The 27,361-nt window shown below is 42.5% G+C and overlaps 1 protein-coding gene across 2 annotated transcripts in view; it reads right to left on the reverse strand.

The window, feature by feature from the left end:
* The window catches only part of DMRT1 (doublesex and mab-3 related transcription factor 1), a 54,581-nt gene that overhangs the window by 717 nt on the left and 26,503 nt on the right, over window positions 1–27,361 (reverse strand). For both annotated transcript variants that reach the window (XM_052701069.1, XM_052701068.1), the window contains exon 4: window positions 23,022–23,184. In XM_052701069.1, the coding sequence (XP_052557029.1) occupies window positions 23,022–23,184 (163 nt within the window). The remainder of the gene's footprint in view (window positions 1–23,021; window positions 23,185–27,361) is intronic.

A 27,361-nucleotide genomic window follows, 5' to 3' on the forward strand; every position in this document is an offset into this window, starting at 1 on the left:
ACCGGTGGCTGGGACAGTCGGAGGGAACTACGTTGCAGTGGATGTCCACTGGCCAGACACCTTAGCATCAATACTTACCGTGCTCTGGATTTTCCTGTTGAGAGGAGAGTACTACCAGGCTCTGGTCTTCAAAAAAGAGAATGCACTTCACAGCCACTGCCTGTGTTTTGGAAGCTATGATGGATCTGGTACAGCTGCACGAGAATAGGAAGGCTCAACCTTGCCCTCCCCCTCCAGCACGAGGTGCTAGCAGTTCCATTACAAATAAAGGGTTGGGCTCGACTCTCACATCCAAGCCACGGGGATTCAGGGGAAATGAGCAGCAGTCCTATGGATGTAGCCCATTACTACAAAAGGAAGAAACCTTATCTTGAAAATCACCAACGTCTCACTTCTGCAGGGCAGTGGCAGTCTGCTTCTGTAGTAACTTCCAAGTGCAGCTTAACTCCCTGATTCGTCCTCATTTTAAATACAGTGCTGGTTACAGGGTATGCCATTGAGGCCCCACATACCATTTTCACCTGCTTGTCTGTGACTACATTAAATGGTAATTTCAGACACTTTTAGGGAGTTTTGCCCATTTTTTGCAGTGGTGGAACCTAAGTCACTGATTTTGTGTGGCCTCTCCTTTGATACAGGTGAGGGACAAGTCAATTCTTTAACATCAGTCTCCTGCATCAGACTACTGCTGTCTCAGATTTGATTAAAACAAACGTTTTTTTGCCCAGTAGGATATTAATCTTATATTACCTTCATCTCCTAGCTGAAAGATAAGAAAGAACGCAGTGCTTAGGTAAGAGACTGACAAAGCAACTGTTGAACACTTCACACATCCTGTGAATGCTACTACCAACGTGGAAACAGGAAGCTGGGTCCTCCTCTGCTACCCTCAGGTAGCAGATAACCTTCTGTTTCCTATCCATCTCTTCACTTGTCAGCAGGGCTAGTGGCAGAGCCCAAGGAAGAGAAGACATAAGCTTCTCAGTCTCTGGATGAGGATGCAGTCAGCGTTCCACTTCACCTCCTCTGCTAATCCTCTGCTTGTGACTTACTGCCGAGGAGCTCCCGTTACTTGGACCAGATGTAAACATGCAGATTAGGGTAAAAGTGCAGAGAATGGAGGAGCATTCCTGTTCCTGTAGAAGGGAAGCAGGCTCACCTGGTCAGACAGGCTACCAGAGCCCAAACATACTCACTGGGCAGCCCACACTCCCCTGGCCTGAAGCACATCTCACTTAACACTTCAGGCTAGTAGCTTGTTGCAGTGGTTCATGCTTTGACCACTGCGTAATGATGGAACACAAGTGCTCTCTACATAGGTCTGCACCAGGATGCCAAAGAGCAAAAGCTCCTACAGAACACGTAGCAGTCCATATCTCTCTTGGTGTAAACATTCCAGAGATCAGCTCCTCACAGGTCACACAAAGCCACAGCTGTTGCCAGTCAGCAATACAAGCTTCCACTGAATTTGGTCATATCTGGCACCAGGAAATGTCTCTTTCTCCACAAGGCACCTTGCATTATGAAGCAAACAACTTGAAGTCTGGCTTGAACACCAATGACTGCCTCAGTGGCTCAAAGCTCCAACTCTGCAACCTCGTTCTGCCCTGATCTAGCAAAGCCCAACATACTTAGGATAAGCAATAAGGAATCCTCCTGTTCTCAAGCTCCAGGAAGTATAAAGGAAGTGATTAAAGTTAGAGAGAATTTTTTGTTAACTCCTGAGTAGCCGGATGGGCAAGTGGCTTATGTCTTTGCCAGGATTTGTTAATATCTTTAGTACACACGTGCCTGGAGTGACGGAAAGGCACATTTTAAAATTTATAAATCTTTCTGACAAACATAAAGAAAGCTTTTTCCTACATGGAGGGAGTGCAGTGAGAAACCCACCCAGCATGCCACATGGCACCAGTGTTAAAACCCTATGACAGTAAAACTGCAATTTCATTTTTATGATCTATTTACCCAGTAGCTCTACGTTAATTTATTAAAAACATGGAGAATGATACAGACGTCAGCCTTTTTTGTAGACAGGCACCCACATCTGTTTCTCAGCACCCCAGGAAGCGGTTCCTAAGCTTTCTGGACCAGTGGAGCTCCACCAGTCTCCCAGCATTTCTCATGAGGTACCTGACATCATAATGAAACTTCAGATGGAAGGGGTATTAGCACAGGAACATTCCCAGTCACCACTGGGTTGGTTGGTTTCACAAAACATTTCAGAGCTTGGAGGCAACTGATCTAAATAACACAGGCAGCTCTTCTAGTGACAGTCAAAATGGTTCTGGTTTTCAGAGTTGTGAAGCTTGGGCTAGCTATGTTAATCTCTGAACGTGCACAGGAGGATGTAAGCAGAGCCACCTAGATTTTAAAAATAACCTTGAACTACAGAGGTCTCTTCTCTGCAAATGGGACCTACCCCTGTATCCCAGCCTGCACTGCTAGCTCGGACTCACTTTCATTGCATTCAGTGGGAGACACCAAAGTCAGCCAACAGGTAGGTTGGTAGCTGATAATGAGAGCAAGATACTTGATTTGGGACTTGTAGCCATAAAAAGGCAGCAAGAAAGAAATGAGCAATTCTGTTCCAGTGTTTTAATCACACAGCAATAAAATGTAAAAATTCCAAGTTCAAAGAAACAAAACCCATGTTCTTTTTGATTTAAATGTATGAGCTTCATCTGTTTGAGGCTTGTGGCTGATCCTCCCACTGTAGTTACACAGCCCTTATCTGTGTAAATAACAGCACCAGAATTGGGTCTATGATGGTTTTTAAAGATCATTCCTTGGTCTAATTACCTTTTACACTTGGGAAACCTGAATACTTTTGAACCATATGAATCTGAAAAAAAATATCAGCTAATATCACACAGTAAAAGAAGTGAGAAGGGATATGAACCAAAACCACAAAACCTTACATCTTCTGACACTGGAAACTGCATTAACTTTTAACATGAGTGATCCCTGTAATTCAGTGGACTGAAAAGAATAATACACTTTCAGTGATCTGAGAAAGCGGAAGGATATTCAAGCTTGAAAAGTAAGTATTTTCCTGAGCTTACATTTAAAAAACTATTAAACTCTCAGTAGGAAGCAATTTTAAAAGATTTAAGGTTGAGAGTTACAATCCATTTTTTAAAGCTTTTTCACCTTTTTCAATGGAAAGAAAAATATGTATGTCTTTCCCACCTGCTCCTAAAGACTATATACTTCTTCCTAGTGTGTAGACCTAAACCTGCATCTGCAAGCACATCCATGCTCACCCTCAGAGGAAGAAGGGCAAACGAAGCTGTTGCTGCTGTCCTGAGGTAGTGGAGCACAACTGAAGCAGGCCAGGGTTTTGATTTGAGGCAGAAATGGAACTTTTCAGTGTTTCATGGTCTCTTCCTTTCTACAGCAAAATAATTTTCCTTTCGTAAGTACCACTGAAAATGAATGTGCAAGAAGTGATTGCTACTCTAGGCCCTGAAAATCCTATCTGAAGTGTCTTTAGCAACCAGCAGGCCTAAGAAATCAGTGGCAATGATAATCAGAAGCAAGACCTGCTAGCTGTGTGAAGGGTAGACGGAAAGAAAAAAGAACTGGGGCATTTCCCTCAGATTACCACCTCAAAGCACACCCATCTGCATGCAGCTACGATTGGCAATGGGTGGCGACTGGGGTGATTGGCAATGTTCTGAGGGAATGCTGGCTTAGTGTCCTGGAAATACTGTGGATGGGACTCTGTTGGAAGATATTGCTCAATCTGCACTCAAGTTGGTGGTAATCATCACTCTACAGCTCATACTGACACTGCAGGGCTGGCTCTACCACCTGCTGCCAGTAAACAGCCTGCAAGGTACATCAAATGCAAGAACACACGGCAGCTGCTTAACAAAGCATTCATTCAAAGAACAAAACAAAACACAAAATTGGTAACTCCTGCAAAACCAGAGGATCATCAGAATGAACACTGGCTCGGCTATGGAGAAAGAAACACATAGAAAAGACAGAGAAACTCACTGCTTTCCTGTTGTGAAGGAAACATTAGAGGAGCAACAGGAGTGCCAGTGTCCTGACTGTGCTGTATGTCATCTCAAGATGGGCCAAATGAAATCCCAATGCAAGCACACACAAAAATACCAAGCTCAGTTCTCCCAGACCAACTGTGCTCTGCTACCTGCCGTCTTTGCGGTGCCTGCAAGCATTCCAGCTCTAAAAGAGTTAGGTGACAGAAGGCCAAAACAAAGATCTGTCCCCATCGAACTTTCCATGTATGCCATGAATGCGTTGTTTGAAAGGACAGAGGACTGACTGTTTTACTCTATAATGAAGAAACCAGTGTTAACAGAGGAAAGTTTTTAGCTGAGAAAAACATATGTCAGCTGTTTTTAAAATTTCTTCTGAACAAAAGGAATCATGTTTTTAAAGCTGCAGAAATTCATGTTACTGAACACAGTGAATGCTCAATGAATCCCCAGTATTTCCTTGCTATTCTGTGCTACTCTGTCTCTGCATGAATGTCGAGACTAAATATCTCTTATTGACTGAGAATTCTAACCAATACCTCCTCACATACCACAGGTGTGCTGCACTGACTGTCTTCCTCTCATACTTTGGCCCTTCTCTCTGACCTGAAGTAGGCAGTGCTTCCCAAAGGGTGAAACTCTGGAACCTCACCCTGACACCAGCCATTTCTATTTGCTGCAGCTCATTATCACTCTCTAGCATGGATGTAGGCTTCTTAAGAGAAGATTATGCAGAGCACATAGTAAGATGAGCTACTGGTCTAACAGGGAGACTGATGCTAAAACAGTAATGAAGCACTAATGAAAACTCAGTTATAGATCTGCCTTGAAATGAGAGTTACTCCATGTTACACATCTCAGCTGAAATATCTTTGCAGTTTTCATTTTGATCGATTCATTGTGGACTATTCTGCGTTGACTGTAATGCAGACAAATTAAAAATAAAAAGAGAGCGGTGCTCCCTCTTTGCTTTGCATGCCTTTAATACAAGGGCAAATAGTCCAGTTCCAGCAATGCATGCCAATGGAAATTATCCTGCTGTAAGAAGTGTCAAGAACAAGCAGAGCTGCCTTTTCATTAAAGAAAAAAAAAAAAAAAAAAAGACAAAACATGCCTAAGGAAATGCAATCAAAACCAAGTCCAGCCTGTGTCTCTTAGCACAGATATACTATTTCACAGTAAAGCCCTTTTCCCCTTCTCAAACGCCTACCCTTCTTCCTAACATTTAAAATAATTAGGATTATCTTTTATGCCCACAGTAGGGCACATTCATTGTGTGTTTTCAAATAGCATTAATTCTTGGCATTAGAAGCTCAGGATAAGAGGTAAAGATCTGAATGGAGATCTTTATTCAGCATGCTTTACTATGGATTATCTCATTCTTTTCCAGTTCCTGCTTGTACTTTTAGCAACTAAAAAGGTGGGGCTATAACTTGATGTAATTAGAAACCAGAAGCTGAAGAAAATATCCTCTTGTTGAACTCCCTCACCCCTGCCTTTAAATTCTCTTACAATAATAAGAGAAACAATCAAAAGAGACTTTCCAGTCCTCACCCACCTCCAGCTGGTCAGGAAGGATGCAAGGAAGACATTCTGGAAGCACAGGTTTTGGGTTTTTATTTGAGGCTCCAAATCCTACCTCACAACAATATCAACCAATTACAAAGCAACTGCCATTAGAACCTGCAGACAGGATATGCATCAAAACAGTACTGACTGACCAACACCTTTTACTTCTACCAGTTTTACATTACATGGTGAACTTGATGGGACTAAGCTGGTGCCTGAGGCTATGAAAGGCAGAGAACAGAGGAACTATCACAAAACACTCAGGAAAACCAGGTATATGAAGATGAGTATACTTGCTTTGAATTGATCTGAAGACAATGTGCAAAGCCCAGCAGGAAAAAGCTTGCTAGTGCCAAGCCTAGGTTGGCAGAATTGAGTGGTTACACACCTCCTGGGCAAGATGTTCACCACAAATGCTCACTCTACCAGAGCCACGTCCCAGCAGGGTATGAATCAGTACAATCCCACACAAAGCATCTAATCTTATATTCAACTTCAAAATTCTGATTATATAGTTCCATCCTTAAAGACATACAGTTTTAATGGTTTAACATAGAAAATTGGTGCTTTGGAAGACATGAAGGAAATCACACTCCAAGAACTGGTTATCTCAACATAAAATAAACCTCTTCCACTCTAGTTAATGGCTAAAATGTGCACCTTTATGGAAGGTTGATTGGGTCATCTATAAGCATAAACATTCTGTATGACTACACAACAGAACAACAATTTCTCCATCACAAAGGAGCAAAAATGAAGGCACAGGCTGAGGTATTTCTAAACTAGTACTAATCCTCCAAAGAAAAGGCACTGTGACAAAAAAAAAGTTATCTTTTTTCTCCATCCCTTCCATTCCTCACTTAGTTAAGCCCTGTGTTGTCCTGTGCATGTATTTATGCGCTCAGACTGGGAATTACACCAGAGAAATTATTCTACTGCAGAATACCCAGGTCCCTATGTTTTGCACAGATAAACACGCTTCTTCAGGTTACAAGTCTTTGCTAAGACCATCAGCAGATGTGCTCTCAGAGATCCCAGCTTCCCTTAGACATTCATGGTCCCTCAGCATGCAGTGGAGCACCCCAATGGTTTGCAAGGCTGTTCTGTAAATCACTAAATGGACAATGCTTTGAGAGGAATTTATGTTGGAAAAAAATACCAAATCAGTTCAAGATGCAAGATTGGAGAGTAGCCACCCAAATATACAAGCAGGTATTAGTGTCCCAGAAAGATGTAAAAAAATGTGGCTATGAGGGATGAAGTGAGCAGCATGGAAACTCAGAGAAAAGCCGTTTACTTCATCACTTACACAAGGCTGTGACAAAGCCAGGACCTTTCATCTTTTTGTTCCTAGAGGTCACATACAATTCTACACACAACAGCAAAGAGATACACGTTGATGTGTTGTATTCAAAGGACAAGACAGAACAATAGGGGAAAAAAAGGGCTCTGAATCCACTTTCTGGACTGTTTTTTCTCATTCTTGAAAGAAGAACTCTTTTCTAAAATAAAACTGAAACTTGCATCCATCAATCACTTTCATGAAACATACAAGTATTTTGCCAGAGGAAGGAACATGTGCCCAAAACCCATTGTAGGTACTTCATTCCACCAGGACTAGTTTTGCACCAATCTGCCTTGCTGAGCTAGGAGGTCAGCAACATCTTGGCCTCTACCACTCCCAGGCACAGCAGTAAGGCAGGAAATGCAGTGCCCCGGCACCCTTTTGCACAGCCACCTGCAAAGCCAGGTCCATGAAACCAACCCCATCTTTTGAGAAGCCAGTCATGGGTGGCTCTTTTTTTGTGAATATTGAAGCAATCCACCTTGCAGATCTGGGTCAGTTCATGCTGGAGGAGACAGAGAGTGACTCTCCCTTCTCACTCGTCCCCATGCATCATGACAGCATATCTTGCCTTTGTTTTGCTCTGCGTACCTCTTTAAAGATTGTCCAAACAAGTTCATTGTTAATAACTATCTCACCTAGAAAACACACTGCAATTTACAATAGTGTGGCAGGAAAATGTTTGACTGAAGAGCAATGGTAATTTTAAGGGAAAAGAGTGTTTCAGACTCAGATTAATGTTATCAAGCAGTGGAATACACGGCAAGACAGAGGACAAGGCACAAGTTTTCTCCCTATGTAGCAATACTAGAGAAAGAAAATAGCTTTAATAACCACTAACAACTTCTTGGTGTCCCATGCAGAAATCCAAATCTAACACTGTTTTGGCTGACTATTTTCCAGCTCCTGTGCCAGAAAAGCTGTTAATCTTTACTGGTGTCCCAGAAAAAAAAAACAACAAGAAGTCTATCACAGTTTGTGCAACATCAAGACTAGCCAAATAAATTTTAACTTTAAGCTTTAATTTTGGTCACAGTTCTTTACACTTTTACTGCTCATGATGTCACTTTCAACCTATAAAACAAGGACAAAATCCATGCCAGCTGTCATCAGTCACAACACTCAAAGAGTAACCAAGCAGCTAATAATGATGGCTTCAGCTCTTTCAGCCTTATTGACTTTCTTAACTGTAGAAAATACGGGCTCAGTGATAAAATGCGATACTGTATGGCTTAATTATCTTTTCTGAATATGACTTGCAAGCTTTTGGAAATCAAGAGGTTACTAAATAATCAGAGAAAATGCTAAGTCTAATGAAAGTGATCTGTTACAGTAGACTCAATGGATTTTTCACTTGCCAAGAACAGATTTTTTTTAATGTTCTCATAATGTAATCTCCTCTGCTGGGAAGGAACAAAGAAGGACCCGCAACTTACACCATGCCAGCAAAAGCTGCAGGAGGCTTGCCACTGATTTCAGCATGAGCAAGACTAAACTCACAAACAACTGCACTCAAAACTGAGTAAATGGGAAAAATGAAGGAGCCTTTACACGTGCAGGTTAGAATTCAAGTGAATCTACAGTTTTAAATGCTGAGGAGGCATTAAAGTGAATTAATATTACCATGGCATTACTATTTTTCAGTGTTAACTTTAATGTAGAAGCCAGTCAAGCAGACTTGCTGTCAAATGGTTCAACAAGTACTGGTTAAATTTGCAGCAAAAGAGGGGTATATACATAAACAGAGTAAAAATGTTGCTACTTATTTTAAAGTGAGATTTATACACTCTGAAGTTTAGGAACCTTGTCACAATAAGTCACTCTACTTGAGAAAATAGGGACAAAAACTGAACACAAAGCATTCTTAAGGTAGTCAAATGAGTTAAATGAAGTTTCACACAACATTAGGCTTATGACAGACCCACTGTGTTATATTTATATTTATTTCCACTAACACAACAGCAGCATTAAATGCACCCTGTGAAATGCTGGCGTGCAACAGAGCCCTGTGCTGCTGAGGTGGGGCCTGCCCCAGCTGGCTGTGCCAGCACTGCTGGAAGGCCTGCTCCCAGCCATGCCACCATGGGCACACGGCAGATGAATGCAGCAAAACCCATTTGATGAAAACAGCTGTGTCTTCCCAGCATGCCTGGTCCTCATCCAGAGCTCTCCCGAAGCAGCAGCCCGAGGCTCCAGGCCTGTCCACATTCACAGGAGCTGACTGGGGTCCCTTGAGCCTTCTGAGGGAAGGAAGCCCCTTGCAGGGAGGCTGTGCAGAGGAGCATCTCTGCATGCTCCCCCTGAGGTTTTTGAGCTTGGCCAGCTGGGCTGCAAGGATGAGGTGACAGAAGGACTTGCTCTAGGCTGCAGGGAAGGATGGGTTTTCAAGTACCCAAAAATGCAGGTGAATGCAGATCAGCAGGTCCGGGTGCCCCCTGATCCAAGCTGGATACTTTAGAGCAAGAAGCACAAAGGTCAGACCATGGCTGAGGAGGGGTGAACTACTCCCAAACCAAGGGCCAACATGCATTCCTCCCTCCTCACCTCTTTTTATTAGGGTTCATTTTGTTACAACTTCATTTCGGCTACCTCCTGCAGAAGCATCCACATAAAAGAACAGCAGACCCCTCTCAGTGGGCCGGTGCTGCCTCCCTCGTTCGCACAAATCTGCCTGCAGCACGTCTTGGGAAGTACTAGTGATAAAATCCAACCAAACTAAAATCACTAGGCACACCTGCACCGCAGCAAAGAGCTGGGACAAAATATATATGACTTACTTGGTAAACACAGTTTAATGAGCTACAACTTTGTATTTATCTAAGGGAGGGAGAGAAAAAAAAGAGGACAGTAAAGTCTTGATTTGTAGTATTCAGGAGCTTTAAAATGATACTTAAGGGCATACAACTAGCTCAAATCTGGCTCAGACTACAACCTATCAAAATGTATTTTACATAGCCAAAAGCCAATACAAAAATCTGCTAAAAACTGTGTGTAAATGGTTGTTTCAGAGTGGGAAAAGAAAATATTCTTTGCAGTTTCTGCAAGTGCTCTAGCACAGAACTTGAAAGGGAAAATGATTTATAAAGGAACAGGAGAAAGAGCTCACTGATTTTTCCTTTTCTTTCACGTCCAGAAAAGAAACAAAACTAGTGACAAACTGGGCTAAAAGCACTCTTCTATCTCAGCAACCAACTAAGTGATTAGTGGTATGCTTGGGGTAAATAAGCATGCTACCCCCAGCATGGGGATGCAAACCTACGAAGCTTAACTGATTTAACTGGCACTGTGGAACAAATATCAAGCATAGGGCATTGTAAGTGTGCAATAGTATAAACACTGTAAAAAACTATGGAAAAGTGGGAATTAATTTGAAGGCGTTAAGCAAAATCACAATTTTTAGTTTTACTTCTAAATGGTAAATAGGCTTCTGCTTTTTCTGCGTTACATTCCAAAATTAATCTCAGCAAAATGAAGTGCTCAATCATCAAGCTACTACCAAAGGTACTTCCTTCTTTACCAGTAGGTTGGACTAGGTGATCTCTAGAAGCCTCTTCCCACCGCTACGATACTGTGATTCTATAATTTCAAATCTGCTCAGAATTTTAAGATAAAACATGTGGACAAAAACATATGCTCTCCTCTGCCTCAGCTAGCCCCCTTCATACATTTGTGAAGCAAGCTGTACCTCTGCAGGTGACAAGAGGTGCAGGCTCTCTTGGTGCAGCGTAGGCTGTACTGCAAAGAGATAGAAGGGAGCACCTGGCATGTGCTTGGTGCAGCAGCAGCACGCTCAGAAGGCAAAAGCTGCACCAAGGCAGTGCAGCCTCCATGTAGCATCACTGTGCAGCAGCATCACAGCACTGCATCATTGCCATGCAGCCATCCGCAGATATAAGCAGGCAACAAGATTTCCTTGAGCCACTCTGACAAAAGTAGCGAGGACATTTCAAGTCTCCTTACCATACCAAGCGTGTTACGAGGGCAGTGGAAATGCTGACACCCACCTAATTGCAGTGGGAGTGCCCCTCCAGTCCCTTCTGATGGTGCACCCTGAGAAGCAAAGTGCATTTGTGCCGCGATCTGATTTATAGATGTGAACCAACCAGGAAAAGCAAATACTCCTATAGCATGTAAAACGAGTTTGCTGGTTTTGCCAGACAATTTTAAAAGTCTGGTAGTTTTTAATTTTTCATATGAAAAGCCACTTTGTCTAAATAATCCTTGAGGTGTTAAGGCAGACTAACAAAACGTCACTTAAAACGAAAAAGCAGCTGTAACATTTGCATATCTGTTTTACTGCAACAGGTTTGGAAGAAAAGAATGTAATTTATTACAACCTATTTAGCTCTGCAACAATTGCCCTTCAAAAACCGAAGGAGAGTAATGTAATTGAGCGTACATGCCTTCTTTGCTGCAGAAACCTCAAACAGCCTCGAGCAAGAGCTAATACAGATGTAGTACAAGGCATTAAAAGAGTGCTGGATGCTGTAGCTAGCAATTATCTTGGTATTTAACCAAATCTATCGCTCATCAGGAAAGCGTTTAGTGCAGCAGTCGGAGCGAGACAGGCTGACACGGAGCACAGCTACTTAACTGTCCCCTCCAGCGATTACACTTTCTCAACCCGAGAGCCATGTCAAATTAAACAACTAGACATTGACTTTTCACTTCTATAAACGTTAAGCTATGATTGACAACTCCTGGATGCTACAAGGCAGTCATTATAATCAGCCAACGTACTGCTGGCTTATTTGTGATGTTTCGCCCCCCAGCCCCCCTACTCCCAGCAATTTCCTTCTGGAGTATTTTTACAGCGCGCTACAGGCATGTTTGCTTTGCTTCCTGCAGGGACATTGTTAGAAATGCCACCCCCAACCGGAGACCTTTGTACGTGCATGGGAAAGCAAGATAAAATTAAGTGACTTAACCAGACATGCAGCATACTTTTTTTTCTTGGTCCAAGCCAGCGTTTCTCCATTTAACTCAAATTTGGGGATGTCTGGGCAGCAACAACAGACACAATCACTGCATAATATACCACGAGCCCACCTGTTTTATGTGGCACCTTTCAAGAGTATTTTTCCAAATACTGGCAAGTGTCTTTAAATCTACGTACAACCTACTACAGATGAGAAATGAGGCAAGCCAGAGAGTGGCAAATAAAATGACGATCTGTACAAGAGTATCCTGAATATGTATTACTGAGGGCCTCCACTTCCCTGAGGCTATTACAGCCTCACTATGTCAAGCTACCATTTACCACAAATACCTGAAGACTGCGGCTTAGCAAAGTTACTAGAAACTGAGCAGGCACATAAAGCAGTCTGGGTTGTGAAGAAATATGTTCCTTTGATTTTGTATGCTACTTTCTGGTGCTTGAAAACAGTACATTATAAGTGACAGCTTTACTCTACACCCCTCTAATTCAAGCCACAAGAGTAACATAAAAGATGTCCAAACTTTCCCCTCTCAAAATAAAAGGAGAAAGTAAAAATACTCATAAATGACGCTCAACACCTCTGAACTTTCATTTCCACATCATCTCTAAGAAACTTGCTGGGATCCTTTAAGGCCTCTGATGCAGAAACAGGTGAGATTAACACTGTATCATGAAATTAATTCTGAATATGAACAAGCTTCCAGTGCTATTTGTATGCCTAGAAGCCTACAGACCTACATGATTAGTGTATCTGAGGCATTAGCCTTATGCTGTCTGCAGCAGGCCAAATGATAAACTTTATAGTTAAAAAAAAAAAAAAGCCTAACAAATCAACTGAGCAAAATTAGCAATGATAAACACATTTGTGGAAAATGTTCTCAGCCAGAAAGTACGATTTCACTGCAGAATGAGCACTCAATGGAAAAACAACGACAGAAGCTGAAAATAACTGAGGAGGACAAATGAAATATAGTTATCTTCTCTTTTTGATAGTGCCAACTGCAGTCATACTCCCTTTTCCACTTCTGTACTATATTTAACACTCAACATAGATCCCAAAAATCTAAAATGAAATGTAACAGTATTTCAAACACACCTCCTCTCCCTCTGGCTGAACTGCAACACAGTAAAGCCAAAAGACTTCTGTCACAAGTCCAGAACATGACACCTATGCTTCAAAGACAGAAGACAGTCACGGCACACTAAAGACAAGGAAATTTAACTTAACTTCCAGATTTCGCAGTATAGCAGTGAAATAACAATGTCACAGGATGCACTCAGAAACTCCTTATCTCCCACCTTTCATTTCATTTATTTTTAATCAGGTAACTACCACCAAAGTACCTAACTCCCACTGAAGAAGGTTGCTGTCCTTGCCTGTAGGATAATCAAGACAGTAGACGGCCTTCTACTCATATATGCTCATATACAAAATGTCCCATTTACTTTTTGCACTGCCATCTTTCTCACGCAGCTGGACAAAAACGCGTAATATCTCACTTCTTCCTTTTCTTTTTTCCCTTTCTTAGCAACCTGGAGCCAATACTGTAGATGAAGGCACTGAAGTTAGTTGGAAGAACTACCATTTCAGCATATAACCAAACATACTTTTGCTCTTCCATATCTCCAAGTTTCTGGTTAAGTTCCCCCAGAACTTCTGCCCAAGGTAGTGGGAGGAAACCACCAGCACAGCCCAGCAGTTCCATGCTGATGGTCCGCATCCAGACACACTGTCTCAGGAGCCACCTCCCTTGGCTGGCCCCAGGAGCACTACCTCATAGGAGCCCCATGCCTTTAAAGTAACAGCTAACCCAAAACAAGCAGAAAAAAATAACACAAGTAATTGAATTGTGTAAGAAAACTTATCACTCTGAATTTTCAACCAGCAATAATCAAACTTTGTTGTTCCAAGAATGGTATTTTCAACAGTGTTTTTTGAAAATAAAAGCCTGCTTCACTGAAAAGCTAAGTTGCAACACTTCTAAAAAATAGGGAGACAGTATTAAAAAAAAAAAAGGCAGGGTCCTGTCAGAGTAATTTCTTTGTACATCTGCAGTGTTTGCACAGAGAATGTGTGCATAGCATGTGTGTATCCATATATCCATGTGTATATATGTCTGTATCCATATATGCACCCACACACAGGTACAGGTATGTGTAGATTATATATATTATATATATAAAGCTAACTTTCAGTCCTCGGAAAACAAAAGCTATCCCCATATAACAGCCAAATTCCTACATAACTCAATTTCGACATCTCATCTGGTGTGAACTGCACTCATTCCTAGTGTAAACCCCAGCGTGCTCTGCAATGATATACTGTAATGTCACATCGCAATCTGGATTTACTATAAAGGGCTGCTGACGAGTTTCAGAGCAGTAAACATTGCTGCGAGGTGTATTTCACACTGAGCTGGTTTTTATGAAGAACACTTCACCGCCCAGCCACGGCACCCAGATGATGAATGGTGAAAGATGCATGACAAGCTTCATCATTGTTTGTAAATCTTAACTGTTCCTGCTCACTAACTCTGCAGGCAATTTTCAAAGACAGCGGCCGACAGAAGGACAGCACAGCTTTCCTGAAGGTTATTCAACTTGTACTTGGCCTAAGCTATGCCTGCGAGGAGCACTGGAAATAAACCCATCGGTAACACCCAGGCTTAGAATTAGAAGCATTGGGTGGGAGGGCCAATAGCTGCCAAATTAAGAAGTCCTATCAAGTAGCCAGCGCCACTCGTGCAGGCCTGCTCAAACCCTGTGCAGGCATCCCCCTACATGGGCCATGCAAACATGCACTGGTGGCCACGCAGATGGAGGAAGGGGCCACTGTGCCCACATCCCTTGTTCCCTCTGGTCCCCTCACCTAGTCTCACCTCACCCAGAGAGTGCTGCACAGGGCCAGGAGACCTGCACAGAGGGGAAACCCTCACCTTCCTTCCTGAAATCACTTCTGCACAGGACCAGTGCTGTGGGCTCTTGCCAAGAGCCACAGCCTGGCTCATTGCCTCCTGCCATCCAGGCTGCTTTCAGAAACTTAGCAACTCTGATTTGCCTTTTTTTTTTTTTTTTTTTTTCTTATTAGGAAATCAGCAGCAAACACATCTTTTGCTCGAGTTTCTCACAATCTGCAGCAGAGCTGCCAACAGAAGTGCCTTATACTAGTCAAAGAGCCTGCAGAAGCTTAGGTCATTGCTCTGATAAGCTGGCATGAAAGGCAAGATACTCTCTGTAAACGCTTTTGCACAGAATGCGCCACAGAATGTGCCCAAGTTCTCCCTTTTCTTAACCAGGGCTAGGAGGATGCAGCTGCATATGACAGCAAAGAGAGGAGCAAGTTTCACTGTTACAGCTACCAACCACACCTTGGTAAGCACGCTGCTGTCACTGCTGTGACAAAACATCTCAACTTGTTTTGCCACTCTGTGGTGAAGTTTGTTTTACTACTAACAATTTCCATGAATTTCTGTTCTTAGGGAAAAAGTTCCATAATAAAACCAGAGCACCAAGCCCAAACCCCATGGTGCAGGCTTTTAGAACAGGATCCAGCATCCTTTAAGCATGAAAAAAAACAAACCACAGCCCCTGCAGCCACTGCCACAGGACCAGCTTCTTCCCCACAGTGAGCAGCAGGGTTCATGAATCAAACCTATAACTCTGCAACCACACAACGACAAGTTTGCTGCATGACTGTGTTCTTTCTCTGCGGTTTTGAGTGAGCAGAGAAGAAAGGTGTTTCAAGAAGAAATTACTAAAACGACTCTCTGAATCAAGAATAAACCGAAGCAGAGTACAATGTAAACAGATGCTTAAATTCATTCCTTTCCAGGATTTTCCCTCTCTGTCAGTCAGACCTTGGATACTTATTACATACTTACTACATTGGCCAAATCTTCACCAATCCAACCTCACAACACAGAACAATAATTTACAAAAAGGCTTAACCACACATAAAAAAAATGGATCACTCGAGTTTACATTAAATATGCCTCACATTCTCAAATGTATTTTGAATGCTGCTGCCACAGCTAATGAAACAATGAGGCATGAGTACAAATGTCACAAATCTGGGTTAGCAATTTGCTTGATTTAAAAAAAATATTTCCAAACCCAAGCTAAGTCTAAAATTCAGCTTCTCACTGAGAAAGAAAATCACATGTTAAAATGTCATTACCCTAAAAACATCTGTAAAATGTTACAAACTGCCGAAAATCTATTCTGATCTAATCAAAGAATAACAGCATATTGTCCAGCTTTCACACAATTCTGCTCTCGCATCATACTGACAACAAATTAATTCCACAGATTATCCATGCAGCCCAAGTTCTGTGAAAGCAGGCAGAAGTGTCTGAGTACAGTAGATTTATTTAGCAGAGGAATACATATACACCTATTTAATTACATATCTATTTGTGTATATTTCGGCACACATACACAGGTGGCCCCCAACATACTGTACCTTGCCACTCTAAAAAAGCCACAGAACTGTGATAGGTTCCAAGACACAAAAACGAGACTGCTGCAAGCAAGAGCAGGCAAGGCTGTGGTTTGCAGGAACGCAAACAGAAATGTAAACCACGGCACAGAGAAGCAGTCCAAAGTTTGCAAGCCTTCCTAGCATCCTTGTAATGGGCACCGAAGGGAAGGTGAGCACAGAATAGCCATCTGGGACTGTGAACAGCAGCAATGAGAAAGCACAAAAAGGATTAAACAACTACACAAAATGGAATGACCTGCTGACAAAAATAGATCTTTCAACTGACTGTTAAGGATCTGCAGGATAAGATTATTATCTCTTCCTTTCTTGCTTGGTATCAATATTTATTTATAAAAGTTGGATGTAAGATGGATAGTAGCAAACAGACTCAAGTTTCAGTGAATACTGCTTGTTCCTTGTGCCTAAGGGATGGTACACTCTTGGACCATCTTGGAGGTCAGCTTTTAAGAAAAAGATCCACGAACATACACATAAGAAACACACACAAGCTAAATGCTGCTGAACTGCATCCATTCTAGGAGCAAAATGATATACTCCTCATATACTCTGCTGTTGAAGCCCCTCTGCATCCAGGATGCATTTCTACTGGCATTCTGCTAAGGGATGTGCAGAAAAGGAGCAGAAGTGGTATCCCTCAGACTTACAAGGCCTAGAGCCTGTGGGCAGCAAGAGTCACTCTTCACTTACACAGAATTGTTCCAGACCAGACAGAAAAACTTGGACTGTTTCTGACTGCCCTGCCTCACTTCTCCAAGCATTTACTGCCACAGCTCTGCCAGTGCATCTTGTCAGCTGGCAGCAAATTTAACAGAGCAATTAAATGCAAGGGTATTTCCCCAGTCTCTGAAGCTATTTCTCAGTCATAGCAGATCAGTCTGCTTTGCTGCAGCATGCTGCCTCCGTATCTCAAACATCCACTGAAACAGTACAAATGCAAGGGCACTGTCTCAGACCTTTTGCATACCAGGACTTCTTGAACTCTCTGATCCCACAACCAGGTGCTGTCTGTGTCTATGAATGTGATTCTTATCTTGCACAGAATTTCAAGGGCACATATTTATGGAAGAAGACTGTACTTAAGAAACCTAAAAAAGGGGCATAACTTTTGCACACTGCAACCTCACTTGAAGAGGGACATCCTAACCCAGGACATCTCTCATTTATCAGGCATATTACGTTCACTGCATTTCAGCATCTCTTTTACTGAACTTTTCTGCTTAAGCAGGGAGCCAATTTCCGATATATCCTTGATTGTTTAACCACTGGAAGAGACTCTACATAACTGCTTCATAGTTTGGGTGGGCTTTTCCAACAGCTCACTGGTGTTCCCAGTACAGCACATAGAAGCATAGAGAGCACATAGAACAGCCACATAGAAGCAAGAATGTATTACAAACACCCCGGAGAAGTCTCTGCTTTGGTGTTCAATCACTACTCCTTAGTTTCTGCAACTGTAAAACTAGTGAGTTTGTTAAACAGTTATTAGACTCTAGGTAGGATTGACCCCTTGAAAAGTATCTGGAAAATGTCTGAACTGTGCTAGTGACAAAGAAAAAAAAAAAAAAAAAAGAACAATTATTACTAGAAATGTTTTCCCCTGAAAAACAAACACTGTTTGCTGATTTAAGCAAAAATTTTGACATTTTCTATATCAAAACGAATGCTTCATGTGAGCTTTTTTCATTTGTGTTTGGATGGAGTTTCAGACTCTTGCTTTATGTGGTTCCTGTTTTATGTTCAAGCTGCAAACACAGTCCTGCTTCAGTGCTGCATTACATGCTTCCAACTATCCTGAGACAATACTGAGAAAACAAAAATTCAACTCCATTCAGCAACTAAAACAACATTTTAAATGCAAGCCACCTTCTTCAGCATATTTGCTAAATATTAACAAAAATGAGTTTGATTTCTGTGCTAACTTTAAGAGAATGCAATGTTATCAAATAAAAGGTGTTTGCAAATAAAATGATGTGCCTCCTCCGCATCCTTCTACTTAAATGTTGATTTTTTTTGCTGCCTCTGTCCCAAACCTGAAAAACACCTTCACACTGGTAAGCAAAGGCTCACGTTTAATTCAGTGGAAATAGAGTCCAGAGCTAGGCACCCGGTTGTGATCTGAGCATACACCTCATGAAGTCTCAAATTAAGGTCTAGTGCAGGTATTTCACAAATCTAAGACAGGACTGGCCTCATCCAAAGTCAACTGAAGGTACCTGGCAATTCTAGGCACTGATCCAATCCTGAAAAAGCCCCACCAAAACCAAAACCAAGTATTTCACATAAAAAAATGTGATCAAGGCAGCTGGCTCTTATAAGTCGGACACTCTGTCGTGCCTGCCATATACACATTCTCATTTCTCTACTTCTTGTACAAATAGCTCTCAGCTTGGCTTGCAAAACAAAGACATGCTTTAAAGCACGATCTGTATACACAGAGACTGGTAAAAACCACTCATATACCTTCTTTTCTAATTGCCCATTCTGAAAAAAATTAGCAAGGTAGCAGAAAAAGGAAAAATGTTGGAAAGTAGACTAAAAAATTCCTCTTTTATCTAGAAATTATTATGTACATGTTATAACCTCATGATCTAAGAGAGCCTTCTGAAAACATCCTTCTGTCATTTCTCACTGGTTTCTGTAATTTCTTCTCCCTCTTTTTTCCAGTTTGCAGAAGGGTAGCAGCTGTGCTGGTTGGAAGCAAAGCCATTTTACTTAGAACATGTTCAAATTGCAAGGCAGTTGAGTGATGGTTTTTTGCCATTCAGCAAATGTCAGTCCATTATGATATGCAACACTCTGTAACATGATATGACCTCATATACAAATGTCAAGAGCTTACTGAGAATTTTGCATCATTTGTAAAAACAAAGAAAGTGTAAATCAGTGGTCTGCTAGCTCATTTCCCCTTCCTTTCAACATGACTAAAAAGACAGTTAACTTAGCAGAACAAAATTAATGAAATGGTCTGGCTAAAATACTGAGCATATATGAACTGGCAAAACCTCCATAAACCTGAAGTTACAACTGAAGTGTGGGTAATAGACTGCATGTAGTCTAAGACAATCTCTGATCTGTGGTTGGGAATTTAATAACCATTTGTGTTGCAGAGACGAGTTTCAGAAGTTTTAAAAATGTGGCTGCAAAATTAATTTTTTTCTTTTGACCTGTTGATTTTTCATACGTATTACTGCATTCCTGTAAAGTTTCTATGGGAACAGATCTTATTAAAAAATAGTTTCGAGCTTGCTGCAAGAGCTATTAAGTGAAGTTGTACAGTCTGCATTATAGAATGTGCAAGAACAGATGCTCCTAATATTACACTCTGGACCTAAAATCTATGCATACAAATTCATAGAAAAAAAACATGGTTCTGATCATGGTCATCACTTCAATCACAGAAAATTAAAAGAGTAAAATGTAAGTTGCTCATTTAAAACATGCTCTAGAGTTGTCTTTAAAAAGTAGCAATCACAAACACCATAGAAGGTTCATATAAAGTAGTCAAGCATTGTACAGAAAGACCAGTCCAGCAATAAATGGAGAAATGCATGTGTGCCTTCTAAAGGGGATGACATGTAGCATGGATAGTCAGTACTTTAAGGGATCTGCCACTGACAGTCTGCTGGCTGACTCAGCATTCACACAAATGGTAACAAGAGGCAAAAAGCCTCACTCTCTCTAGGGGCTGTGAAAAGTAAATCACTGACTAACAGCCTGAGAATATTATGTTATTTGTAGAGGGAAAAAGTAAAAGCAGTCATTTCCTCCAAGAATAGGCATAATGAAAAAGAGGATGTCTCTAAGAAGGCCCCGAAACAGGTATGGTCCTACTCACACGCTCAACTTTCTCACAAAAATATTTGTGCCTCTTTCACCCACTACCTCCTGCTATGGAAAAACACTTCTTCAGAGTCTGGAAAATGCTGTTTGATCTCAGTAAATTACATCTCACTGCTTGTCGGTTTCTGATTGATGGTGTAACTTAGGGAACAATATCTGTGTGGGGAATATTGTCTGGAGAAGCAGTCAAGGATTATTGAAAATACAGTATTTATGCAGTTTAAAAATCAGTGGTACATTACGCACAACTTTTTTCTAGAGTGATGAAAAATTACTGAAGTGCATTTGGGAACAAAGGGTATAAGGTCTTTTGTCTATTTGTAAGAACACTCAACTGGTAAGACTTCTTAGTGAGTTAGTAGTGATGGATGCCAGAAAAAGTGTCAACTGCAGTTGAGCATAAAGCCAAATGCTTCTTTGACCAATCAGCAGAAAGAAAGACGTCATGCTCAATGGTGGTCAGAGAAAGGGGAAGAAAATAAAACCGAAGAAAAGAGAAGGAAAATGAACCAAGGATCACTGATTTCTCTAAGCCATTTAGAACTACTGGAGAAGGAGAAAAAAGCCTCAGGTTTTACCACACCATGTGTTGTTTCTCCATTTATCTGATACGTCATATTTAGTTGGAAGACTTTCAGAAAACAGCCACTCTGAAACAGCAGCCACCACTTTCGCATAAATCATCCCAGGCTTATTGAATTGAATTGAATTCAAGGGCTCAATGCTGATTTACACCAGCCACAAATATGACTTAAATACACTTCATCTTCCAAAACTTAGAGTCATTAAGGAGACAACCACAAGAAAGTTTTTCACCACAAATCAAATGCAACAGACACCACAACATCAGCAACAAAAAGGTCATGACTGGTAACAGTTAAGGGACCTAAGTAACATGCATCCTTTCATCAGACAATAAGAAAGGATCCACACACACGTGTGAAGAGAAGATTCATACTTTGAGGCCTATGAGGCACTGACACAGGATGCTCAGAGAAGCTGTGGATGCCACAAACCTTGAGGTGTTCAAATTCAGGTTGGATGGGCCCCTGGGCAGTCTGATCTGGTGAGTGACAGCCCTACGCATGAAGAGGGTTGGAACTAGATTATCTTTAAGGTTCCCACCAAACTGAACTATTCTGCGATTCTGTGATAAAATTATCTTCAATGTATAAGTGCATAAAGGAAGCAAACGGGTCTGGATGCCGTTGTCAGTGCTGTCATTTCATACAAAGGATAAACAAAAATTCATCAGGTATGAAGGAAATCAAAGGAAATACTTCCCATAGACCGCATAAAATTAAACTGCCAAATTCATTGTTACAGAGAGACAAAAAGCATGAAAAAGCATCTGGAAGAATTAGCTCAATTCATGGAGTGTAGGTCCATGCAGGTAACTGAAAATTATAGTTCAAAAGCAATCAACTCAGGACACCTTCAAAAGCTGTAGCAAAGAGAATTCTGGACACAAGAAGTAGAGTCACTCAACTCTTTCTGTTTTTCTTCTTCTGAATTATCCTTTACCGCCTGCTCCAGAGAAGGAAGCAGTTACATGGAGCTTGGTCTGCTCCAGAAGGACCACTTCATTTGTTATGTTACCATTCTACCCTACAGGAGCATGAGACTAAGGAAACAAGAGAAATGTTGTCAGAACACCACAGTGTAACTTCACCAACTTGTCTCTAAAAATGAATGCAGATGACCTCTGAGATAACCAGGAACACTTGATGTGAAAAAACATTTATCTGTAATAGTTCCAAGCAAAGCATTATGATGTGATGAGTCGGAAAGCAAACACAGAGGTGAGTCTGTAAAGGGTGTAATGATACTGCTGGGATACAAGAATAATTTCCACAAGTGGTTCAGAAGGAAGAGAACAGAGGCTCAATGGAGGGCTTGTGGATCCAGGGGGAGAAATTATGAACAGTTTATGAAAAGAAGAGAAAGACAGCTGGAGCATCTTTCTTTTGGAACAGCTTTGTGAAGAGCACAGAAAGGAACCACATCTAGAGGCCTGTCATACAAACTGCAAGAATGTACTCAAAATGTACATCAGCTCTCCCCCTCTACTCTGCCCTGGTGAGGCCTCATCTGGAGCAATGCGTCCAGTTCTGGGCTCCCCAGTACAAAAAAGACAGGGATTGCTTGGAAAGAGTCCAGCGGAGGGCCACAAAGATGGTGAAGGGCCTGGAGCATGTCTGCTATGAGGAAAGGCTGAGTGAACTGGGTCTGTTCAGCCTTGAGAAAAGAAGACTGAGAGGGGACCTGATCCAGGTCTATAAATATCTGAGGTGTGGGGGGCAGAATGGCGAGGCCGGACTCTTTTCAGTGGTGAGTGGAGACAGGACAAGGGGAAACGGCTGGAAACTGCAGCACAGGAAGTTCTGCACAAATGTGCGCAAGAACTTCTTTACAGTGAGGTGACGGAGCACTGGAACAGGCTGCCCAGGGAGGTGGTGGAGTCTCCTTCTCTGGAGATGTTCAAGACCTGCCTGGATGCCTACCTGTGCGACCTGCTGTAGGGAACCTGCTTTGGCAGGGGGTTGGACTCGATGATCTCTGGAGGTCCCTTCCAACCCCTACAATTCTGTGATTCTGAGTAACTAACTGCTCTACACTACAAGACTTCTGAAATACAAGTTTGCCTCACCATACAGAAATAGCTCCACTTTACCACTATCATTCACAAATAAATCAGCTCCTACAGATTCTGTGGCACCTTCTCTCTGACACTTACTTTCCTTCCCACCACCCACCCACATGTTGAGGATACCTATGCCAGGTCAAACTGGTACCTGAAGCCCCAGCATATCCACCTACCTCTCGCTTTCGACTCTGAGTAGGAGGGTGTGTCCTCCGAGGCCAGTATCTGTGTGACGCAGGTGGGACTGCCAACCCCCTGGCCCAGGTATGAGGCGGGTGGGTAGTAGGAGCACATCCGGTACTGGGAGCTCATGGCGTGGCGGTTCTCCATCCCTTTCATCTGTAGAGACAGAATTGCAACAGCTGCCCATGAAAGCTGAGCCTCAGTGTTGTGTCCACACCCTCTGCCCCATGGGCTTACATCTCTGAAGGAGGCAATCACGGGGGCTGCAGAAGCCAAATCCCTATGCACTGACCTTAGAGTTCTGCCGTGTGTCAGTGCCACCCAGTTCCAGGGAAGATGACCCAGTCCTATAACAAATCTAGCAGCAGTAAAGCCAGCAAGCAGACCTTACCTCAGTTAAAGCTGCATCTCGCACATGGACACATAACACCACAGTGAGATTCCTCACAAGCCCTCCACTTATACCACTAACAGGGCCACAGGAAATTTGCCAAACCCTTCATTTACAGGCACTGACCAGTGTTCAAAGAAGGCCAGGAGTCCACCTAGCCTTACAGTCCCGAGGAGACAGAGATGTCCCAGACCAGTGACACTTCTCTACCAGGAGCCCACAGGACAGCTAAGACAGTTCTGCTGACTGACTTGTGCAAGACACATCCAACTGAATCACAGCGCTATGCACATGCAGCCACAGTGTTTTCTTTAAAATTCAGTGAGATGAAGAACTATCTTCTCTGCTTACACAGTGCAACCAAGTGGAGGCAGCCTGCAGAGTACATCTGTGACAAAGCCGTAACAGCACAAACCACTGTGCTGTGTCACCTCAGAGTCTGACAATGGCCAGACAAACCCTCATCCTTCCCAGATCAAGCAGTCAAGTTGGCGGCACAAAGGAAACAAACCTTACTCCAATACCCTGAAATGATTCAAAGTCATCTTCATGGAGAGGCGGCAGTGCTTTTAGTTTCTGTTTTGCAGAAGACCTACCATCCACTATTATTTGTTCCAAAACTTTACAATGTATCGTGGCAAGGGGGTTGAAGATTCATGATCCTTGAGGTCCCTTCCAACCCTGGTCATTCTGTGATTCTGTGGCCACATAATGCTCAGGAAACCAAAAGCACCAAGTTTTTCACAAGATGATGATTTTCATGAGGAAAGTTAATGCTAGTTGATTGTATCTCCCTAAGTTTTCTGGCCAGTGAACAACTGGAAGATGGGAAGTTTTGTATCAGGCACAAAGGTAGCAGTGCCAACAGTAAAGTATGTCAACTGTGCTGTAAGATGTCACCCCTGCAAGGCAAAGTCCTCTCTGCTGCATTTCTACACACAGTCCTTCTGCCCTTGCTGGGGCAGGACTGTGGGCAGTATCCCATTCTCATAATGTTCACCTCCCTCTCCTGCATGTTTACATACATACAGTTAAAAAAAAAGGTAACCTGATAGAGATGGTGGTATGTTAGCTGTAACAAAATGGAGGAATGGCTCCCTGGCACAGAAACCATCACATTCTTGCTTGCATTTTCTGCAGAGCATATGCAATGACCTGTTTCCTTTCAAACCTTTTTTTCAGAGTTTTTTCTCCATTTCTTAAAAAACAACTCACCTAAAATCTCTGGATTCAATGAATTATTACTACTATTATTATTAGTGTGTGGTAGCTGGCTAGCAAGAGACATGTTTTATAATCTTATTACCCACACCAAGTCTATGAACCACAGACCGACCAACAGTCAGAAGCTTGGCTCTGCAAAGAATATGCTTGTGTATTAACCACTGAAGAAAATCTAAAAGCTTTTCGTTTTGTTTTATTAAACTGTTTAGAATACACACCACAGTAAATCTGAACCATAAGGTTTCCTTTTTATAGTGCTTAGCAATCCTATTCTACAGTAACAATAAAAAAACAACCAGCCATAAAAATTCTTGACCTTAGCGCTGCATTAAAAAGGGGTTTGGGAGATGATTACCCAGTGAGAAGGGGCACTTGATCCGTATTAACTCCCGCAGCTCTGCAGAGTCTTTGCACTTTTTTTGAGTGCTACAGCCAGAAAGAGAGTTAAAAAAGAACCAGAGGAGGCCACCGGCTATGTGGGTTGTTTTTAATTCAGGCCAGTGCAGCCTTCCAAGGGCTGAAGCTGGGTGCTGTGATGGGTGCTGCTCCACAGGTCATTTCCTGGAAAAACACCAGGGTTTCAGTTCCAGGTCATGCATGGATGACAGAAGGAGATGCCTTGCCCTCTGGCATCTCCCGCTGACTTCATCACTGCCTCCCATGAGGTCAAAACAGGCAAGGGCTTGGATGGTCCCATGAACCACTCTGAACCATCCTACCATCAGCTACTCTCCACAGTAACAAGGGGTGCTTCTGGATGTGAAAGGGCATAACACAAATTCTGCACACTCTGCCTTCCAAGCAGATACCTTTCATCAAGCAACTTCATGTCCTCCCACTCCCTCCTCTCCTCTGACAAGCCTGGCAGTTACACCCATGGCTGCCCACGATGCCTGATCTCACAGCACTACTATTCTCTCTCCCTCATCTCTGCCTTCATGAGGCACAACTTGTAGAACTGCATCCAGGTCAGAGGCACAAGAATGCCACAGAGCTGTTGAACTGGGTTCAGAAGAAGCTCACAAAGATGATCAGAGGGCTGGAGCACCTCTCCTATAAAGACAGGCTGACAGAGCTGGGCTTGTTCAGCCTGGAGAATGCTCAAGCTTTCTCTTTATTGCAGCCCTCCAATACTTGAAGGGAGCTTAAAAAGAACGGACACTGACATTTTACACAGTCTGACAGTGATAGGGTCAGAGGGAATGGTGCTAAACTAAAAGAGATGAGATTTAGAATAGAGATTAGGAAGAAATTTTTCACTGGGGGTGGTGGGGCACTGGAACACATTGCCCATCCCTGTCTCATCCCTGGAGGAGTTTGAGGCCAGGTTGGATGGGGCCCTGGGCAGCCTGGTGGGTGGAAACCTTGCCTACCTCATCTACACAGCACTTCCCTCCAGCACCACAGCACTCATGCCTTGCCCCAGCCACAAGATGAAGAGCTGATTCACCTCACTGACTTCAGGGGGAGGCACATGTCCTCTGAGAAGGACACCTGGATCAATCAGCATTTACAGGCTCCCTTGAATAGTACAACACAGTGTACTTTCAGTAACTTATTAATGGACATATGCAAGCAGCAATGATACACTTATGACCTATGAACAAATAAAGAGGACTTATAAAAAGAATGTGCATATTGGAAATTCCTTCTCTGTCTGCTTGCAGAATCAGTATGGGGAAACAAGAAGCAGCAATTTGTCCACTAGAAGCATAACTATACAGCCAGTGCAGCTCTACAGCAGTGTCCAAGAGTGATACAGCATGTATCAGAAGCCTGAGGAGCACAAACAGGATGTCCCTGCATTGGTTCACAACATTCCAGAGAGCCCTGCAAAAAAAATCTGCTGAATAGCTGGAGGGAGAGCACGGTGCTCCTCCCAGATTCCTGGCAGCATCTGCACAACCTCTGAACATATTCCTTGTGGAGGAATAACCACAAGAAATAAGCAAAGATGGTGGTAAACAGAAAGAGAAGAGGTGAGGCAGGCACAGCTGTTGGCTTGCTCCTTCTCCCAGCCTTGGCAGCAAGAAAATGGCCTACTCTTCCCAGATGACTGATTCCAGACAGATCAACCTATGGCCAATTATTTATTTGTGAAATAAATTCTTTCTTTGTGGCAGCTGCAACCGCCTTGCAGGCAAGCCAGTGATACACCTAGTACGATATGAATATCTTCAACTGATCCTGACTACATGCATTATTCTCATGATGAAAAAGTACGAAGTGACAGATGCTAAACCTGGGTGATAAACAGCGCAAAGTATTCAGAACAACAAGAGGTCACAGTCTACTACTATGATTTGGGAGAGCTCTCTAAAATAAGTTGGCCCATGCTTTTCTGGCATCTGCATCACCCATGACTCATCAACAGCTAAGTTAGAACAAAAACAAAAATTAATGAAACGCCACAGGAACTCTGTTAAGAGTTTGCACGATCTCCTCCTTGGTCTTAAAATTAAAGACAATTTTGTGGGGCACAGAATCGCATGCTGCATTTATTTCAAGTTATTTGTAAACAGATTCACAAGGTAATTTTTACTGTGAGGTAAGAAGACAGCTGCTGGGGAGCGGAGCAGAAAGCCAGATGCTAAGGACTTCTGTTCCATCACTTGCTGGCTGTGTGACCTTGGGCAGGACAACAGTTCTGTGCCTCTATTTCCCAAGCTGTGAAGCAGAGTGCCACTGTTTTCTCACCTGTAACGCTACTGCCCATGA

The sequence above is a fragment of the Tympanuchus pallidicinctus genome, unplaced genomic scaffold (assembly GCF_026119805.1).
Source record: "Tympanuchus pallidicinctus isolate F22 unplaced genomic scaffold, pur_lepc_1.0 scaffold4, whole genome shotgun sequence".
Classification (NCBI taxonomy): domain Eukaryota; kingdom Metazoa; phylum Chordata; class Aves; order Galliformes; family Phasianidae; genus Tympanuchus; species Tympanuchus pallidicinctus.